Source organism: Elgaria multicarinata, chromosome 5 (genome assembly GCF_023053635.1).
Source record: "Elgaria multicarinata webbii isolate HBS135686 ecotype San Diego chromosome 5, rElgMul1.1.pri, whole genome shotgun sequence".
Taxonomy (NCBI): domain Eukaryota; kingdom Metazoa; phylum Chordata; class Lepidosauria; order Squamata; family Anguidae; genus Elgaria; species Elgaria multicarinata.
Genome location: NC_086175.1, coordinates 122937388 through 122955367, shown reverse-complemented (window position 1 = coordinate 122955367; position 17980 = coordinate 122937388). Strand labels below are relative to the sequence as shown.

Here is a 17980-nt window from a genome sequence, read left to right as displayed (position 1 = left end):
GGAAGAATGGGCAAGCTACACTCTGTACCTCGTGGACCAGGAGCCTTGTACTTTGGTGTGCCATTAAGAAGACAAGAAAAGCCATCCTGGATCAGGCCAAAGGACTATCCAGTCTGGCATTGTGTTCGTACAGTGACCAGTTGCCTCTGGGGAGCACACAAGGAGGACATGAGTGCAATAATACCCTCACACCTACGTTCCCCAACAATTGGTATTCAGAGGCATACAGCCTCTTATGCTGAAGGTACAACAACAACAACAACAATAATAATAATATATTTCTTACCTGCCTCTCCCTCTGGATCGAGGCAGGGAACAACATTGAATACAAAAATACTATAAAATACATAAAACTGATTAAAAACATATAAAACTAATACATCATTAAAACAACAGCCAAACATCTTAAAATTCGACTGGGTAGACCTGCCGGAAGAGATAAGTCTTTACAGCTTTCTTTAAATTCAGAAAGACTATTAAGTTGGCAAATCTCTCCCAGCAGGTCCACAGTCTAGGAGCGGCAGAAGAGAAGGTCCTCTGGGTAATGGTTGTCAGCCTAGTTTTGGCTGACTGGAGTACATTCTTCCCAGAGGACCTGAGTGTGCAGGGTGGATTGTATGGAAGAAGGTGATCCTGCAGGTAACCTGGACCGAAACCATGTAGGGATTTAAAGCTATCATGACTAGTAACCATTGATCATGCTCTTATCCTACATTCCACTTCTGTAGAAGCACCATAATGTTCCTGCCAACACTGTTTCTGACACTATTTAGAGCTCGGTGAACTCCCCTACGTGCTATTCGTGCTTAACTCACCAGACTCCTGACATTTGCCAGACCCCGGTGTGCAAATGGGGCAAGCCACCAGACAAACTGTGGGTGCCCGGTGTGAGCTCGTGTCTTTTTGTCCACAAACTGTGATTTGCACAAATTCACAGATGGAATATTTATGGAAATTACAATTTGTACAAAATCATAGCCAATTTCTAGCAAATGCAAAATGGACATTTAATACAATGTTTATTTTACATGGCATTTTTCAATGGTTTCAATAGTTCGTTGCACGTTTTTCCAAAGCATTGTATTTTTCAAGAGCACTTAAAGCGTTTTGTTTTAAAAACAAAATAAAATTGCAGCCATAAATAGCACAATTTGTGTAAAAATGCAGGTGTAAAGGACCATTTACACCTGCAATTTTGCACAAATTGCACTATTTATGGCTGTGAATTTGCACAAATCATAATGTCCATAAATGTTCCCAGCCATGAATTTGTGCAAATCACCTTTCCCCTCCCCCTCTCTTGTAATACAAGAATCCGGGTAATGCCTTGAAGCTGATTGGTGGAAGATTCAGGACAGCTAAAAGGAAGTCCTTCCTACAATGCATAGTTAAACTATGGAATTTGCTTCCACAAGGTGTAGTGATGGCCACCAATTTAGATAGCTTTAGAAGGGGTTTAGACATATTCTTGGAGGAAAAGGCTATCAATGGCTACTAGACCTGATAGCCATGCGCTACCTCCATTATCATAGAATCATAGAATCATAGTATCATAGAATAGCAGAGTTGGAAGGGGCCTACAAGGCCATCGAGTCCAACCCCCTGCTCAATGCAGGAATCTACCCTAAAGCATCCCTGAGAGATGGTTGTCCAGCTGCCTCTTGAAGGCCTCTAGTGTGGGAGAGCCCACAACCTCAGAAGCAGTAAGCCTATATACATCAGTTGCTGAAGAACACAAAAGCAAGAGTGCTATTTCACTCAAGTTCTTCTTGGAGGGTTTCCACAGGGAGTTTGCTGATCAAACTGTCTCTGGACGAGATGGACCCTTGGTCTGATCCAGCATGGTTTTTCCTACGTTCTTACTAGAGGGAATTGTTGTCAGGTTGGATCTAGGGTCTCCCTTGCTGAAGGGGTCTTCTCACCTAAGTTCAGTTTTCAAGGTTCTGCCCTTCCATCACAGCTTATCCCATTCAGCAGGGTCCCATGGCTCTCTGTGTAGCATTTTCATGTAGTTGGAGGAGCTACCATGGGGAGGAGGGAGCAGGGAAGACTGCTTCCACCAGTCCATTTGCACACTCTTAAATCGGGATTGAATCCAATAATAATAATAATAATAATAATAATAATAATAATAATAATCTGCTTCCCCCCACCTTTGCAAGGTATCCAAGGCAGCCTGCATAGTCCTCCTCCTCTCCATTTTATACTCACAACAACCCGAGAGGTAGATTAGTCTTAGGTCATAGCTAGACAGGGCTTTATCCCAGAGCGATCCCCGGGATCATCCCTATGCGTTCACATGACACATAGGGGATCCCAGGATCAGGGAGCGATGATCCCTCCCTTGCCCCGGGATATGGCCCTACAACTCCCTGCATATTGGGCTGGGCTGGGCAGCAGGAACCAAAACAAAGTCCTGGGGTGGTGGAGCTGAGCCTAGTGCAACTTTACCCCCGATTGGATTTCTCCGACATCCCTAGGTATAATTAAATGTTAGTTCAACTAGCATCAACTTAGTTGCACAAGTCAGGATTGGAATACCAAACGAAGCCTACTGGGGGCTCTTGATGGGCTCTGCCATCACAAAGATTACCTGTGACAGTGTGCCTGAACAACTGTCCCTTCGTGTGATCGTTGCACTTTTGGCCTACGCATGTTGTGAGTCATCAAGCTGAGCACAGCCATGTGCTATGAATGAAGGCCCAGCAAGGGGGGTTGACATCTCTCCTGCTTCTGCTGCCGGCCTAAAGCCTGCATGTTACCAGGCACCTGGGAGGCGGCATCACATGGCTGGTGGGCTGTGTTTGGCTTGCTGGGTCACCAGTTGTACAGGCCTGTCGCATTAAATTATTAGCTCCTTCCCACATGCCTCTGGGCTTCATTGGGAACTTAGTCTAGAGGATGAATCAGCTGAAACATGGCAAAGATTGATTACAAGGCGGCGTCCTGGTTTTATTGCTTGGTGTCAAAAGATTTCACCGGAGGTTAAAAGGTTGTGAAAACACGCGGCGCCTTGTTCCAAAATCTCAGCAGGGTTGTCTTCCCACAAGCTTATGTCTATTCATGAGTCCTGCCGTGTTTTGTGCCCAAGTGACTTGTCTATCTGTCAGCCACGGAGAGGCTTGTTGAAAATTATCGCCTGACATGACATAAAATTTAATTGTATTCCGAGAACAAATACCCTGTGCATACAGATCTATGTGCAGTGCCTGTAAAATACGTACTAGATACATTGAAAGTGGCATCGGAATCAGATGGACAATTAGGAACTTCTAAGGATACCATTTCCAATGCTCTGTAATTTTAAACAAAGCATTATATCACAGCTGGCAAATTCCCCAAGCATTAAAAAAAACAAAAACAGAAACAACAGTGAGACCATGGATTTTCTCCATTCTTGGAAGAGAAAGCATGGTTTGTAACCACATGTTGTTGATGGCATTTAAAACAAACAAGCCGGACAGGAAGAAAGAATGACTAATGGGTGGGATAGGTGATTCAACATTTGCTGAGAGAAACAATGAGGTGTGAAAAGCTTTGCCAGCTAATTTTTGCAGGTCAGGCTGCTGCTAAAGACACAGGAGCAAGCCATGTCACTTCCTTTTCTGCTCCTGTGCCAATCCCATCTGCCACTAACATCCCCTGGGCCAGACATGGCCTCCTGAATTAGTGTCATATCACTCCCCACTCTGTTCTCTATTGCCAGTCCTTAGGTCAAAAGAGGGGTGAAGAACAGTTAAATCTGTGGCAGCAGGACATGAATATACTGTCCATAGGAGATACTTAGGGCATGTCTACACGGGGTGATATCCCAGGGATCCCCTGTGTGTCCACATGATGCACAGGGGTTCCCGGGAGCAGGGAGGGAAGATCCCTGCATTTCCCTGGGATGTTGCCCTACATTTTTCCCCCACAGCCTCAGGATGACCCCAAGACCGCGTGACGTGTGGGCCGCTGATCCAGTTTGTCCCGGCTCCTCACGAGTAAACGTGAGGAACTGGGCACAGAGCTCTTCAGGAGCTTCATGCCCTTTGGGGGTGTGGTGGGGTAAGCAGGATTATTATTATTATTATTTTTAAAAAACCACTTTTCGATGGAGTGCTCGTGCACTCATTTTCAGTAAAAAAAATTAAATGGCAGGCCCAACGTCCTCCTTCATCCCAGCATATTGCGCACCGCGTGTGGACTGAGGGGGATCTCACGATTAGCATTTTGCAAAATCTTCCCCCTCCCTTCCAGAAAGCCAGGAGGTCTAGACATGCCCTTAGTCACCTTTCCATCTCAGACCAGTACTCTGGCTAGGGATGTCAAAGGAATCCGGATTGAGGGTGGAGCTCAACGGGTCCCCAGACTTCATTCCGTCTTCTGTGAGCTGTCTGGACAAGGCCTGCAAAGGGTCGGGCCAGCTGGTGGATTTTCAGTGTTTTCCATTTGCATAAATTACAACTGCAGATTGCCCAAATTCAGCAATTTGAGCCAATGGCACAAACTACAGCTGCAATTTGCAGAAATTACTCAAATTTCACCTATAATTTGTGCAAATTGCAGCTGTAATTTGTGCAAATTATGCAAATTTGTGCAATTAGTAGCTGTAATCTCTATTTGCGCAAATTAAAGGTGAAAGAACAAAATGCGTGAAAAAGGCCAAGAATTCGGGGAAAATTTGTAGCTCAACTCCACAAAACAAGCAAAGTTACAGTAGTTGTTGGCCAAGGCCTTATGTTCTTACAATGGATGTTTCTGGCAAATGGTGCATGCCTCAGCAATACATAGGAGCCACATGGTGCACTAAGAGCTTTAGTCCAGCCCTGGTATAAGGTTTTCCAGTGTGGCTGTATAGTCCCATTTTTACACCTGGTACTGTAAATTGTTCATATGAATTTCCATGCAACGTTTTGCACTGCCGCAGCAAGGCAGGTAAACGTGAGTTGTTTTATTCCTCCAAGACCTGGCAAGCAAATATTTGACAAAGTGAGGGGAGCGCTCTGAAAGATTAAATTGACCACCATGAACTGTATATCAAACACAGGCATTTACAGGCACTGCTGTATTTGTAGGCAGACTGTGTCCACTTTGGAACCCACAGTAGTAATTTTTCTGGTTCCAGGAAAAGACCTACGATGCAAAAGAATTTGAGCTACACTTCGAGAAAGCCCTTGTTTATCTTGCACTGAGGGCATGTAAGTGTGATAAAAGCAAAGGGTGTTTGCCCTTAATGCTAGTTCATTGCCTCCTTTATATGCTGTAAATAAGACTTATGTAGTTAAAGAAATACTGATTTTGTGAGACTAATAAGCATGGCGCTGGTTTCATTGAAACTAAAAACAAATAACATAGATCCAAACAAGTTCAATCGCAGCTTTTAAAGCTCAGCTAAAAACTTTTCTTTTTCCTAAAGCTTTTAAAACTTGAATTGTTCTGACTTCTATACTGCCTGTTTGGTGCATTCTCTTACCCTCCTTATTACTTTATTATGATTTTATTAGAATGTAAGCCTATGCGGCAGGGTCTCGCTATTTACTGTTTTACTCTGTACAGCACCATGTACATTGATGGTGCTATATAAAATAATAATAATAATAATAATAATAATAATAATAATAATAATAATAATAATTCAGAGCTTGGTAGAATAAAGACATCTTAACGACTCACCTAAAAGGCAACAGAGATAATCTCTCTTGGGGATGGTACTCAAGGGTGCCACAGTCAAGGTGCCATCCCTGAAAATGCTATTTCCTGCTACTCCACCAACTGTATGGCTTTTTTCTTCAAAACATAAAGCAGAGCCTGTGTTAGAAAAAAGTGCAGAAAAGGGCAACTAAAATGGTCAAGGGGCTGGAGCATCTCTCCCATGAGAGAAGGTTACAACAGAAGGGATTGTTCAGCTTGGAAGAAAGGAGGCTAAGGGGGAGGGGGGACGTGATAGAGATGTGCAAAGTCATTCAGGGTGTTGGAGAACGTGGATAGGGAAGTGCAGGACAGATAAAAGGAGGTGCTTCTTCACACAGCACATAGTAAACTATTGAATTCACTACCACAAGATGTAGCAATGGCCACCAACTTGAATGGCTTTAAAAAGGGGTTGGATAAATTCCTGGAGGAGAAGGCTATCGATGGCTACCAGCCCTGATGGCTACATGCTACCTCCAGTATCAAAGGCAATAAGCTTATGTACACCAGTTGCTGGAGAATATGGGCAGGAAGGCGCTCTTGCATTCATCTCCAGCTTGTGAGTTCATGGTCAACAGCTGATTGTCCACTGTGTGAACAGAACGCTGGACTAGATGGTCGCTTTGTCGGATCCAGCAGGGCTCTTCTTATTTTCTAATGTAGAGCCTCTGACGATTACTGCAGTTGACAGGTAGGTTCCTGTAGGAGGAGGCAGACTTTCAAATATGAGTCTGTTTGTGGGAACTATTAGCATTATAAATTTGGAATTCATAGAAGCGTTCGTCTCTCCAGCATTTTCTTCATCCTGCACTCCTTTTCCTTTCTGTCTGTGCTTTGGATGCAAGTCAACAGAAGCAATAGAAATCTGTTGCTTAGAGAGCCTCTCCATCTTCCTAAATTAGCTCTTAAATGTACAAGCTTGCCTTCGAGTCCCACAAGTGGGTAATATGGGTAGAAGTTGGCCCTCACATGTATTCATTTCCTCTGAGTTCCTTTTGCTTAAAAGCCAGGAAGATTGATGCCATATGTTTTTATGGCTCTGTCGGACGTTGTGAGGTCTTTTCACGGGCAAACGTTTTAGGATTAGCTTGACAGTTGAGACTGTGTCCAAAAGTTTGTTGTTTATTCGTTCAGTCGCTTCCGACTCTTCGTGACTTCATGGACCAGCCCAAAGTACTCAAGTGAATATTGGTATTGATTTAGTCATGCCAGTGTGATATATATATATACGTTTCGGAACTATATGTTCCCCAAGCAGCTGCAGTTTGTTAAATTCTGCCCCGATGACAATACACCATGTCATGATGTTATCACGTGAGGTTCCTCACTCTTGCTAGTAGCAGCAAACAATGTGGACTGGCACTTTATTTATTTATTTATTACATTTATATACCGCCCCATAGCCAAAGCTCTCTGACCGGTTTACAACAGTTAAAAATGGTAAACATTAAAAAGTATACAAAATTTTAAAAAACCATCAGAAACATAAAAACAACAGTATAAAAACAACAGTATCCATTTAAAAACAACAATTCTGGGGTCCATTAAAAACAAACTTAATGTTGTTAAATGCTGTTAAAATGCTGTTAAAATGTTTAAATGCCTGGGAGAAGAGAAAAGTCTTGACCTGGCGCTGAAAAGATATCAATGTTGGTGCCAGGTGAGCCTTATCGGGGAGATCATTCCACAGTCGGGAGCCACCACCAAGAAGGCCCTCTCCCTTGTTGCCATCCTCTGAGCTTCCCCCGGAGTAGGCACTCGGAGGAGGACCTTAGATGTTGAGTGCAGTATTTATTGCATTTATATCCTGCCTTTTTCCTCCAAGGAACCCAAGGCAGCATACATAATCCTCCTCCTCTCTATGTTATCCTCATAGCAACAACGCTGTGAGGTAGGTTGGGCTGAGAGTCTGTGACTGGCCCAAAGTCATCCAGTGGGCTTCCATGGCTGAGTGGGGACTAGAACCCAGATCTCCCAACTCCCAATCCAACACTTTAGCCACTACACCACACTGGCTCCCTCTATCCAGGTCCTTCCCAATCTCTTCAGTTCATTGTTGTCATGTTCACTTCAATGGGGTCGCATATGGAATCCATCTACAATGTTCACCCCAGAAATAGAATCATTCATTTGCACACTTCTGATTAGAACCATGACCTGTGCAGTCACTATTTCCGCATGTTGGATGCATTGATCTCCCATAGCCTGTCTTGCAAAAATACTGTGGAAGCTAAAATGCCATCTTGAAGCACTCACCAAGGTTTCTTTTGCTTCAATGTTGTGCGGTAAGCATGTTTTGTTTTAAAAATAGTTTATGTATTATTTAATTTATTTAAAACATTTGTATCCCGCCCTATATCACTAGGATCTCAGAGTGGCGTACAGATAAAATCATACAATAAAAAACAATAAATATATTATTATTATTATTATTATTATTATTATTATTATTATTTATATAGCACCATCAATGTACAATATACACAGCTAAAAACAAATTAAACCATTTATCAAGTTAAAACCAGTATATAATGTAAAAGCAGTAAAAACAATTAAAACAGTTCACCTGACAGGCCCAATTAAGCCATTATGCTGCCTGATGTCATTAGCACATTGAGTGCCCTGTGGGATTTTTCATTCTCTCATCACATGCATACAATTTTAATTGTGTTTTTGATGTTGTTGTAATGTATTTTTATTGGGGGGTTTACAACTTTCAATTTTATTTTAAATGTGATTGTTGTCAGCTGCATTGAGTACCATTTCCTTGGTAGAAAGGCAAGGTATAAATCAAATAAATAAGTGAATAAATACCTTCCTCCCTTTCATTTTCATTACTAGCCGTGATTAGCTCCAAACCAGTTTGAAGCCATGGTTAAAAATAGTATCAAGTTGTTGTTTTTCCTCTCCATAGGAATGCTTTTCCTGTGAAAAAAAAGTGCTCAGGGACACACACCCCCAAATGTTCCGCAACACTGTTCACATACACTTTCTAATCTTTTTTCCACTATTTTTCTCAGACAATTTGTAGCTCTGATTAGCTATTACTTCAGAACTTTCCCACCCAAACCCCAAGTCCTTGCTAATCACATGATACCAGCCAATCAGAAATCTCATGCCTGCCAAGTCAATGTCATGCTTCCGTCTAGTCAATCATATTAGGCTTTGTAACAATGCCATGTATCCAGTCAAACTCCACATCATGCCACAGAGCCAATTCAGAGTGAGGTAGTAAGATCATTGCTCTCATTCTGACTTGGTGTCAGGGAGGGAGTCGTACTGCCCCAGTCACACAATCCTCCCCAAAAAAAGGTTTGAAGAAGGCTGCAATAGATTATATAATTCAATGCAAATCTATGGTGGTAGGACAGCTAAGAGAGTTGCTGGATGGTGTAAGATGCTGTTAAAGCTTCTACCTAGGGCATGTCTACTCCAGTCTTTATCCCGGGGATCGTCCCTGGGATATCTGGGAACACTTTTAGCCCGATTCTTCCCACAGTCTCAGGATCATCTCAAGACCTCTGGAGGTGTTTGGCCGCCCGTCCCAGCTTCGTCCCACCTCCTCGTAAATAAACGCGAGGAGGTGGGAACCGGGCACAAGGCAGAGAGCTCTTCAGGCGCTCTGTGCCCATCGAGGATGGGGGGAGTGGGAGCAGGTGTTGTTGTTGTTTTACTTAGTTTAATAGGAGCGTAATTGCGCTGATCTCTGTTAAAAAAAAAAGAAAATGGCGGGCACGATATCCCTCCTTCCTCCTGGGATGTTGCGCACACGTATGGACAAAGGGGAGGATCTTGCAAGCAGAATATTGTGAGATCCTCCCCTCTCCCTCCCAGAACGCTGGGAGGTGTAGAAAGGCCCCTAGTTCTCCAGTGTTCCTACTACTGCTCTTAGGGATCTGTGGCAAGCTCTAGGAAACAGGCACCCCTTCAGAGGCATGGATGACCAGACACAGCTATCGCTCTGTGTGTGTGTTAATAAGTTGAATAAACAAACCCACCCCATCAGGAAAGGAAATCTTGCTTATGTCTTGTTGAAGGACCATAACTTGCATCTCAGTCCCACCTTTCCTCTTAAGAATGTTTATGTGATGGATAACGTGGGGATATTTCTTTTCTTTTTCTACATGTACAACAGGAGGATTGTGCCCAGGTTCTAGTGACCCATGCACAGATAAACCCTGTCCAGGGGACATGCAATGCGTGGGCTATGAAATCAACCGAAGGCCTTTCATCTGCCAGTGCCCTCCTGGAAAGCTCGGAGAATGCTCAGGTACAAATTTCGCTCTGTCGCTGTACCATTTTGTTTGGCTGTGATAATGCATGTTGCAGGGCGTCTTTAAACCCAATCCGCTTCCCTTTTCTTGTAAACCAGCCTTGGCCCAAAGTCAGGGAGAGTGAAGGTTTCACAACAACCCTTCTCTTTGCTCGTTATGCATCTTGGAAGGTTTGGGCTGATCTGGTCTGGTCACCGCACCTCGAAAGGGATCCTGTAGAATTGGGAAAAGGTGCAGAAAAGGGCCACCAAAATGAGCAAGGGGCTAGAGCAACATCCCTATGAGGGAAGGATACAGTGTCTGGCTTAGAAAAAAAGGCGAGTAAGGGGGGAAATGAAGGAAATGTACAAAATTATGGATGGGGTGGAGAAAGTGGATAGGGAGACATTTTCCTCTCTGGCCGTGTCTACACCAGCCTGGACACTCTATCTGTGTGACACTCTATCTGACACCAGTGGGGGTCAGCAGAGGGAAGGAGCCAGGCCAGGGGTAGTCCAGGCACATCAGGGGTGGGGTGGAGAGCAGGGTCGGGGCTTCAAACTTAATTTTCGCCGGAGTGCAAGTGTGCTCCGGCTCCTATTCCTTAAAAAAAAAAAAGATGGGTGTGACGTCCCTCTCTACTTCTGGGACATTGGTCTGCCGTCTGGCTGCAGGGCAATGATCCCAGAAGCTGGAAATCCCGGGACCATCTCCCCTGCATCCCTCTGCACCCTTAGGTGTAGAAAGGGACAGTTTCTTGCATAATATTAGAACCCTGGGTCCTCCCATGAAGCTGATTAATAGGAGATTCAAGATAGGTAAAAGGAAGGACTTCTTCTTACACAGCACATACTTAAACTATGGAATCTGCTACCACAAGATGTAGTGACGGCCACCAGTTCAGATGCCTTTGAAACGGGATTAAAGGAATTCCTGGAGGAGAAAGGCTATCAAAGGCTCCTAGTCATGATCATTATATGCTCCTTCCACTATCAGAGGCAGTTTGCCTATGTATGCCAGTTGCTAGGGAACATGACCAGGAGGGTGCTATTAATGTCCTACTTGTGAATTCCCCATAAGGGAAATTTTGAGGCCAGATGGACTTCCACTGAGCACCTGAGCCAGCTTGCATTTGCAGGTCAAGCCATGCAGCTTTTCTCGAAATCCAGGAACTTTTCTGCTTTTTAAAAAATATCGTCATCATCATCATCTGCATTAAAAGAAATTTGCACTATCTGTGGCCATAATTTGTGTAATTTACGCAAACTGCTGCCAAAATTGCACAGTGTATGCAAATTGCGCCCCAAATTTACACAAAGTTACACAAACTGTCAAAATTTGCATAAATTACACATGTTGCAGGTGCAATTTGCGCAAATTTCTTTTTACACACACAAAATCCCAAAACCAAATGGAAAATCCGCAAACTGGCCCAACTGAATGCAGGTCGAGGCAGGGCAGTGCATGGGGAAAGGAGCCAAAGTCCAGGGGTGCTGAGCTGATGAAAGCTCAGCGATCTTCACCAACACCCCTCGCAACCGGACAGATTCCTCAGCCATCCCTATTGACGTGTCATAACATGTGGATACTGGACTGTATTTGGTTTTGTAGGACACAAGGCCTGCTTCATGTACACAAAATTGATAACTAGTTAAATAATATATATTTTAAAAAACGTGATCTGTTGTTTTCTTTTGCTACAAGTAGATCAATCTCATTTTATGCATACTAATAATTCCTATCAAGGAACAACATTTCCGTCCTTATTAGCGAATTAATCTTCCTTAACATAAGGTGTGTGCATACAACAGAGACGGGTTTTTTAATCTGTCGAAGAGGCACTTTGTTTTTAAGATTCTTCCTTATCAGCCTTGTTAACCATGCATCTTCCTTAATTAACTATTTTTTCCTTCTTCTTGGCAAGCGGTAGGATAATCTCCTGCGTCTTATTTCAGAATGCAAAAGTGTTTTTTTTTAAAAAAAAAGAAAGAAAGAAAAGCCTAAGTCTGTTCTCCAAATGGTTATTTCAGGACACGCTTCCCTTAGCTTTGCTGGGAATAGTTACATCAAATACCGGGTTTCTGAAAATAGCAGGAAGGAGGAATTCAAGTTGGCGCTGCGTCTGCGGACTCTGCAAAGCAATGGGATTATAATGTACACCAGAGCAAATCCCTGTATAATTCTGAAGGTAATTAAAATAAGTTTATCTTTTCCCGCAGTTATTTTTCTTGATTATATGCTTCCCTCTCTTTGGACTCTGGCTATTGGGAATGCTGCTCCCATTTTTAGCTGTGGAGGCAGAAACTCCGACATTCTCAGTTTTGAGGGTAATGAGGAAAGAAACCGCTGCTTCAGCAACAATGAGGGAACGGTATCGTTGTTCTTGCTAGCCGTATTTCTATTGAAATAAGCTCCTGGGGGTATGATATGCTATATAGCCAGACTGGAAAACTTAGTCTGTACCTTGTTGGCAATACCTGCCAAGGTTGCTCTGATTTAGGAAGGTCTAATAACTTGCAGCGTATAGTTTAGTAAGGCCTTCTCTGTCATGACCACAAACATCTGGAATGTGCTATTTAAACAGGCGTGCTTGAGCCTAGGTATGCAAGCCTTTAAAAAATATATTATTATTTATTATTTATTACATTTATATACCGCCCCAGAGCTGAAGCTCTCTGGGTGGTTTACAAAAGTTAAAAACAGTGAACATTAAAAAGTAATATACAAAATTTAAAACAATAAAAAGCATAAAATACAAACAAAAACAGACCATATCCATTTAAAAACAACTATTCTGGGGTCAGTTTAAAAAACTCAGCATATGCTGTTAACTGCCTGGGAGAAGAGAAAAGTCTTGACCTGGTGCCAAAAAGATAACTATGTTGGTGCCAGGCGAGCCTTGTCGGTGAGATCATTCCATAATTGGGGGGCCACCACTGAAAAGACCCTTTCACTTGTTGCCATCTTCCGAGCTTCCCTCAGAGTAGGCACTCGGAGGAGGACCTTAGATGTTGAGAGTAGTGTACGGGTAGGTTCGTGTCGGGAGAGGCGTTCCATCAGGTATGTTGGTCCCAAGCCGTGTAAGGCTTTATAGGTTAAAACCAGCACCTTGAATTGGGCTCGGAAACATACAGGCAGCCAATGCAAGCGGGCCAGAATTGGTCTCATATGCTCGAACCTTCTGGTTCCGGTTATCAAGCTGGCCAAGAACTATCTTCAAACAGCCTGAGACCTACAAACTGGCTTGACTCACAGCTTGCAGATCAAGTAGCTGGAATCAAAATGAAGTCCTGAAGTCCGAACCTAGGAAGTCAAATTCCACGAACATGCCAAGTGGATTTCTCCAACATCCCAACTCCCATAAGCATGGCCAGTGATTTTGGGAGTCACAATCCAAAATAACTACCCTGGTCTATAATGACTGGCAACAGCTTTTCTGTTGTGACTCCAAGTGCTCCCGCCGAGATGTAAGACAATAAATAGGTCTTCCGTGCTATCCACAATGCTTTATTCAGTAAATAGACATCTCTTCACACCTGAAAGGAGTGTGAATGCTAGGAGCTATCCTCTAAGCTTAATTAGCCTAGCAAAGCAAGTCAATTGCCTATCAGCTGAATGGACAGTTTCCCACAGTGCCCAACAGGCTTTTTTCTGAATCCCTCCTTCAGGGAAGGTCCTTAAGTTGAAGCCTCTGCCAAGTGGCTAACCCAGCACAACACCTCCCACCTCCTCTTACCTCTGCTTGACCCATTGGCAGACTCCGGGGTCTGTCAACTCCGATGTTCCCTCCCCCTCTGACAGAGACTGAGGTCCCAGGGGGGAGGGGAAGGATAAACTCTGAGCCTGGGCTTCCTGTCCTGTTGGGAAGACTCCTCCTTGACTCCTGAAAAGTCTTGGAGAATTTCCTTCCCCACTTCCTGTCTAGACTGGTGTGCGTCTGCTTCTCCCCCTTCAGCTTCTGAGTACAATTCAGATTCCAGAACCCCATCAAATACACAAGGGAGAAAGAGCCTGATCCTAACATTTTCAGGGTTTCAGGCAGGGGTCTTTTCCAGGATCCAGGAGAACCAGGATCATCTGAATGCAAAGCAGGTGTTCTGCCACTTAGCCATGCCCTCCTCTTCGCTGAGCGTTCTGCTCCCTGTTTGATCAAAGTCATATACAACAAAGTCATATGCAACATGGAGCATGGGCCTTTCAGTAGTGGCCCCAGGATTCTAAGTTGCCCTCCCTCTGCAGTGTGGTTGTATAACTCCCTAAAGCCCACTTTCTTAGGAAAGCTTCGGGGAATTGAAATCCCCTGGGGGCAGTGTTTGTTTCGTCTGCTTTGAGAACTCAGTTATGGAATTCTGCCATAACTCAGCTTGTGGTGTGGAGTTCAATGAATTTTCCTAGTTTCACACACACACACCGACTTTGTTCCAGTTCCCACCGAGCAGATTGCTCAGAAATTTGTGCAAATTGCAGAACCTGTGAAAGAAAATATGCACACACAATGTGCATAAAAACAACAACAAAAGTACCTGGTGTTCAGGGGAAAACTCTAGCTCAGCTCACAAACGCACATCAAGTCATACATGTCACGGAACTCAGTCAAGTAAAAGAAGAAACATTTCCCAGCGACACACGTCTGTAATGGGACTACATGGATAATTACTCTGATCTAGCATATAGCAGTTTCCCACGCCAAAACACCCTGAGCTTTGGCAGGGCAGAGTTTTAAAAAGTTTTATGAAAATAAATATTAGGTTCCAAATCCAACAGTAAAAAATCATCTCCCATTACGTGTGCATCCCAACACTAATTAGGGAGATGAGGCCTAACTTAACTTGTGGTCAGGCAGTACTGACGTTGACGGCTTTGCTTTTAATTTTTCATCTGCTCTATTCCCAACATCTCAGGGCAGATGGTTACATTTTAAACGCAAGTGGTTCAAACGGTTTACCAAAAGGCAAACCAGATTAAGATGTACCTCTCCCAGTCAAAGTAATTCCTGACGCTTCCTGGCTGCTAAATGCCTGCCCCTGATTAATAAACCTTGTTGCGTCTCTTCTGGAAGAGACTTAACAGCTGACTCAAAACATTCTGCAGAGCACATGGTACAGTCCCGCCTGGCAGACCGCTAATTTGCAAGCAGCGTGGTATCGAGATCGCCAGGCATATGGTTTAGTTCAGTTCAGGTCTATTTGTTTTAGCCATAGGCCATGGCAAAACCAACATTCAATAAAAAGCAAATCCAAAACAGTAACAGCAGTTAGAACAAAGTACAAAACATATACCTATTACTAGCTCTGTTGGTCCAGGTATTTTCTCCTTTCCTGACTCACTTCTGGTATCAGTGGCCAGAAGTATCGAGAAGGACGCAGGCAAGCTGGAGCGTGTTCAGAGGAGGGCAACCAGGATGATCAGGGGTCTGGAAACAAAGCCCTATGAGGATTGATGGAAACAACTGGGAATGTTTAGCCTGGAGAAGAGAAGACTGAGGGGAGACATGATAGCCCTCTTCAAATACTTAAAAGGTTGTCACACAGAGGAGGGCCAGGATCTCTTCTCGATCCTCCCAGAGTGCAGGACACGGAATAACGGGCTCAAGTTAAAGGAAGCCAGATTCTGGCTGGACATCAAGAAAAACTTCCTGACTGTTAGAGCAGTATGACAATAGAACCAGTTATCTAGGGAGGTTGTGGGCTCTCCCACACTAGAGGCCTTCAAGAGGCAGCTGGACAACCATCTGTCAAGTATGCTTTAGGGTGGATTCCTGCATTGAGCAGGGGGTTGGACTCGATGGCCTTTTAGGCCCCTTCCAACTCTACTATTCTGTGATTCTATGAAAGGAGAAAAACACCTGGAGCAACATACTGAGGGTGGATTTTTCAGCACCTCTCTGTCCCTTGCTGAGTGGATACACACAGTATCCACTGTGAACCACCCAGAAAGCTTCGGCTATTGGGCGGTATAAAAATGTAATAAATAAATAAATAAATAAATAAATAAATAAATAAATAATAAATACACCATACAAGGCCTCTGCTCATCCATTTTAGCTTCAGTCCAAACTGGTCACAATAGCAGTGGTGCTGTCTGTCTAAACACATCAAACAGCCCTAGTTGCAGGGAAACAAGGGGGGGGGGGCAACATCACAGACCTTTACACTAGGCCCGTCGCATAAACTCTTTTCAGGCCAAACGCCACCACTTGAAAACCTGAGGGAGGGTTAAATAAAACCTTTCCCCTAGCTATGAGGGAAACAGGTTTAATATAGGAGCTCTCAAAACATACTGTGGGTATAATCTGGTGTGGGTATTTAATAACTGTAGGGCAGGTAAATAATGCCAAGTTGACACGTGGTGTTTGGTAGCTAACAAAATAATACATTTGTTATTTAAAAGCTTTAAACAAAAATGTAATACTTTCAATCCTGCCTAATCTAATCTCCCAACACACCAACCACCTTGCTCTCTTCATACCAATCCAAAATCCTTAGAATCCAAACTCTTCTTACTCTACAACTAAATAACTCTCCTCACACATCTCACAAACTCCCAACACTCTCCTTATATACTCTTCCCCCGCACCACCTATTACATCATAAACCACACCCGCTCAGTTCTAACATTCCGTACTTACCAGACATACAAATCTAGACATATACAAGATAATCAATTGTGGGATAACGCCACAGGGGGCATCCGATTTTTAAGAATTGACAAATTACCAGGGTCCGGGAGCGCCGGGACCTCGTGGCCTCACTGCTGCCATTCGCTTGCGTGAGCCCCTGGATGGCTCGCTGCACGGTCCGGGAGCACCTTGCAGCCACCCACTTCCCCGACGAGCCACCCGCTTCTCCCCGCTGACCTGATCTTGCACCCAATGGCTGCCGTAAATAGCCATTTCTGCGAGATTAGGGCTGTTTATTGCAGCCAGGATGTGCAGGATCAGATCTGCACACTTTCTGGGGCCCATCATTTACGGACAATTGGGAGAAGTGGGCGACTCGCACGGGAAGCAGGCAGCTTGCAGGGGAAGTGGGCAGATATGGGATGCTCGCGGATCATGCGGCCCCTGCGAGTGCCCCATGGGTCGGTGAGCTGGGTCTGGGGATCTGGACAGGGGCTGCCCACCAGATTTCTGGAGCCAGCCAGATACCCGCAACATCCTTACCGATTTTAACTGTAAACAAAGTGCTCAGGTTTTGGGTATGGTACCCTCCCCATAGCCACTACTTAAGCCCTGCAGCCCCTCCCCTCAAGATGCAGACTGGCTTTGCAATTTGGCGCATTTCCCAAAAGTGCCCTTCGGTCGGTTTTATGGTTTGCTTTTAGCCCAAGTATGGTTTCATTATGCATACATTTATTAAAGTATTTAAAAAGAAAAGTTCCCATCCCTTTCTACGTGTTTGGGCCCATTCCATATTCCAGCACACAGTCCTGCTGCTATCCTCATATCTAGTTTGGCATTTTACTTACAGCTGGCTGATACATCCAGTAGCCGGATCATCTGAGAAAATTACTGGTAGGGATAACTGCCATGACACAGGCTCTGAACACCAGACCTCACGTCTGCCACCACTTCTTATGGGGCGACACAGGCTCTGAACACCAGACCCGGCCGAGGCTACTCCCTGCTCAAACTAAGCACCACCGCTTGTTATGCCTGAGGCAAGGGATAAGAACCACCTTCCTCCAAACTATGTGGAGAAAGGGGTTTAAAATGGAGAAGGATTTTAATATATATAATAATGCGCTGTGAGTTATATCTGCTTAGGTGAATGATTGTCAGAGTGGGTGCTGAATGTGTAAACTTAAGATGATAAACGCCAAACACACGTGGGATTTTTGTGGTAGTTTTAAAACAAACAATCAAAATTTATTTTTAAAAGTTCATAAGCTTTGTTTCAAATAACAACATTTAAAAACCTTTTTGAAACCTTTCATACAATCCGGTCACTCATTCACATTCGCGCTTTCCTTTTTCTCACACAATCACTCTTGAACTTTCTTTATTCTCAGTATTGATTAATGTACTTCCACTACGTGCACACCACACCCTAAAG

At 43.9% G+C, this 17980-nt stretch overlaps 1 protein-coding gene across 4 annotated transcripts in view; it reads left to right on the top strand.

Moving 5' to 3' along the window:
* Positions 1 to 17980, top strand: part of FAT3 (FAT atypical cadherin 3) — a 545951-nt gene that overhangs the window by 498703 nt on the left and 29268 nt on the right. For all 4 annotated transcript variants that reach the window (XM_063127164.1, XM_063127165.1, XM_063127168.1 and 1 more), the window contains exons 20-21: positions 9809 to 9943; positions 11957 to 12114. In XM_063127164.1, the coding sequence (XP_062983234.1) occupies positions 9809 to 9943; positions 11957 to 12114 (293 nt within the window). The remainder of the gene's footprint in view (positions 1 to 9808; positions 9944 to 11956; positions 12115 to 17980) is intronic.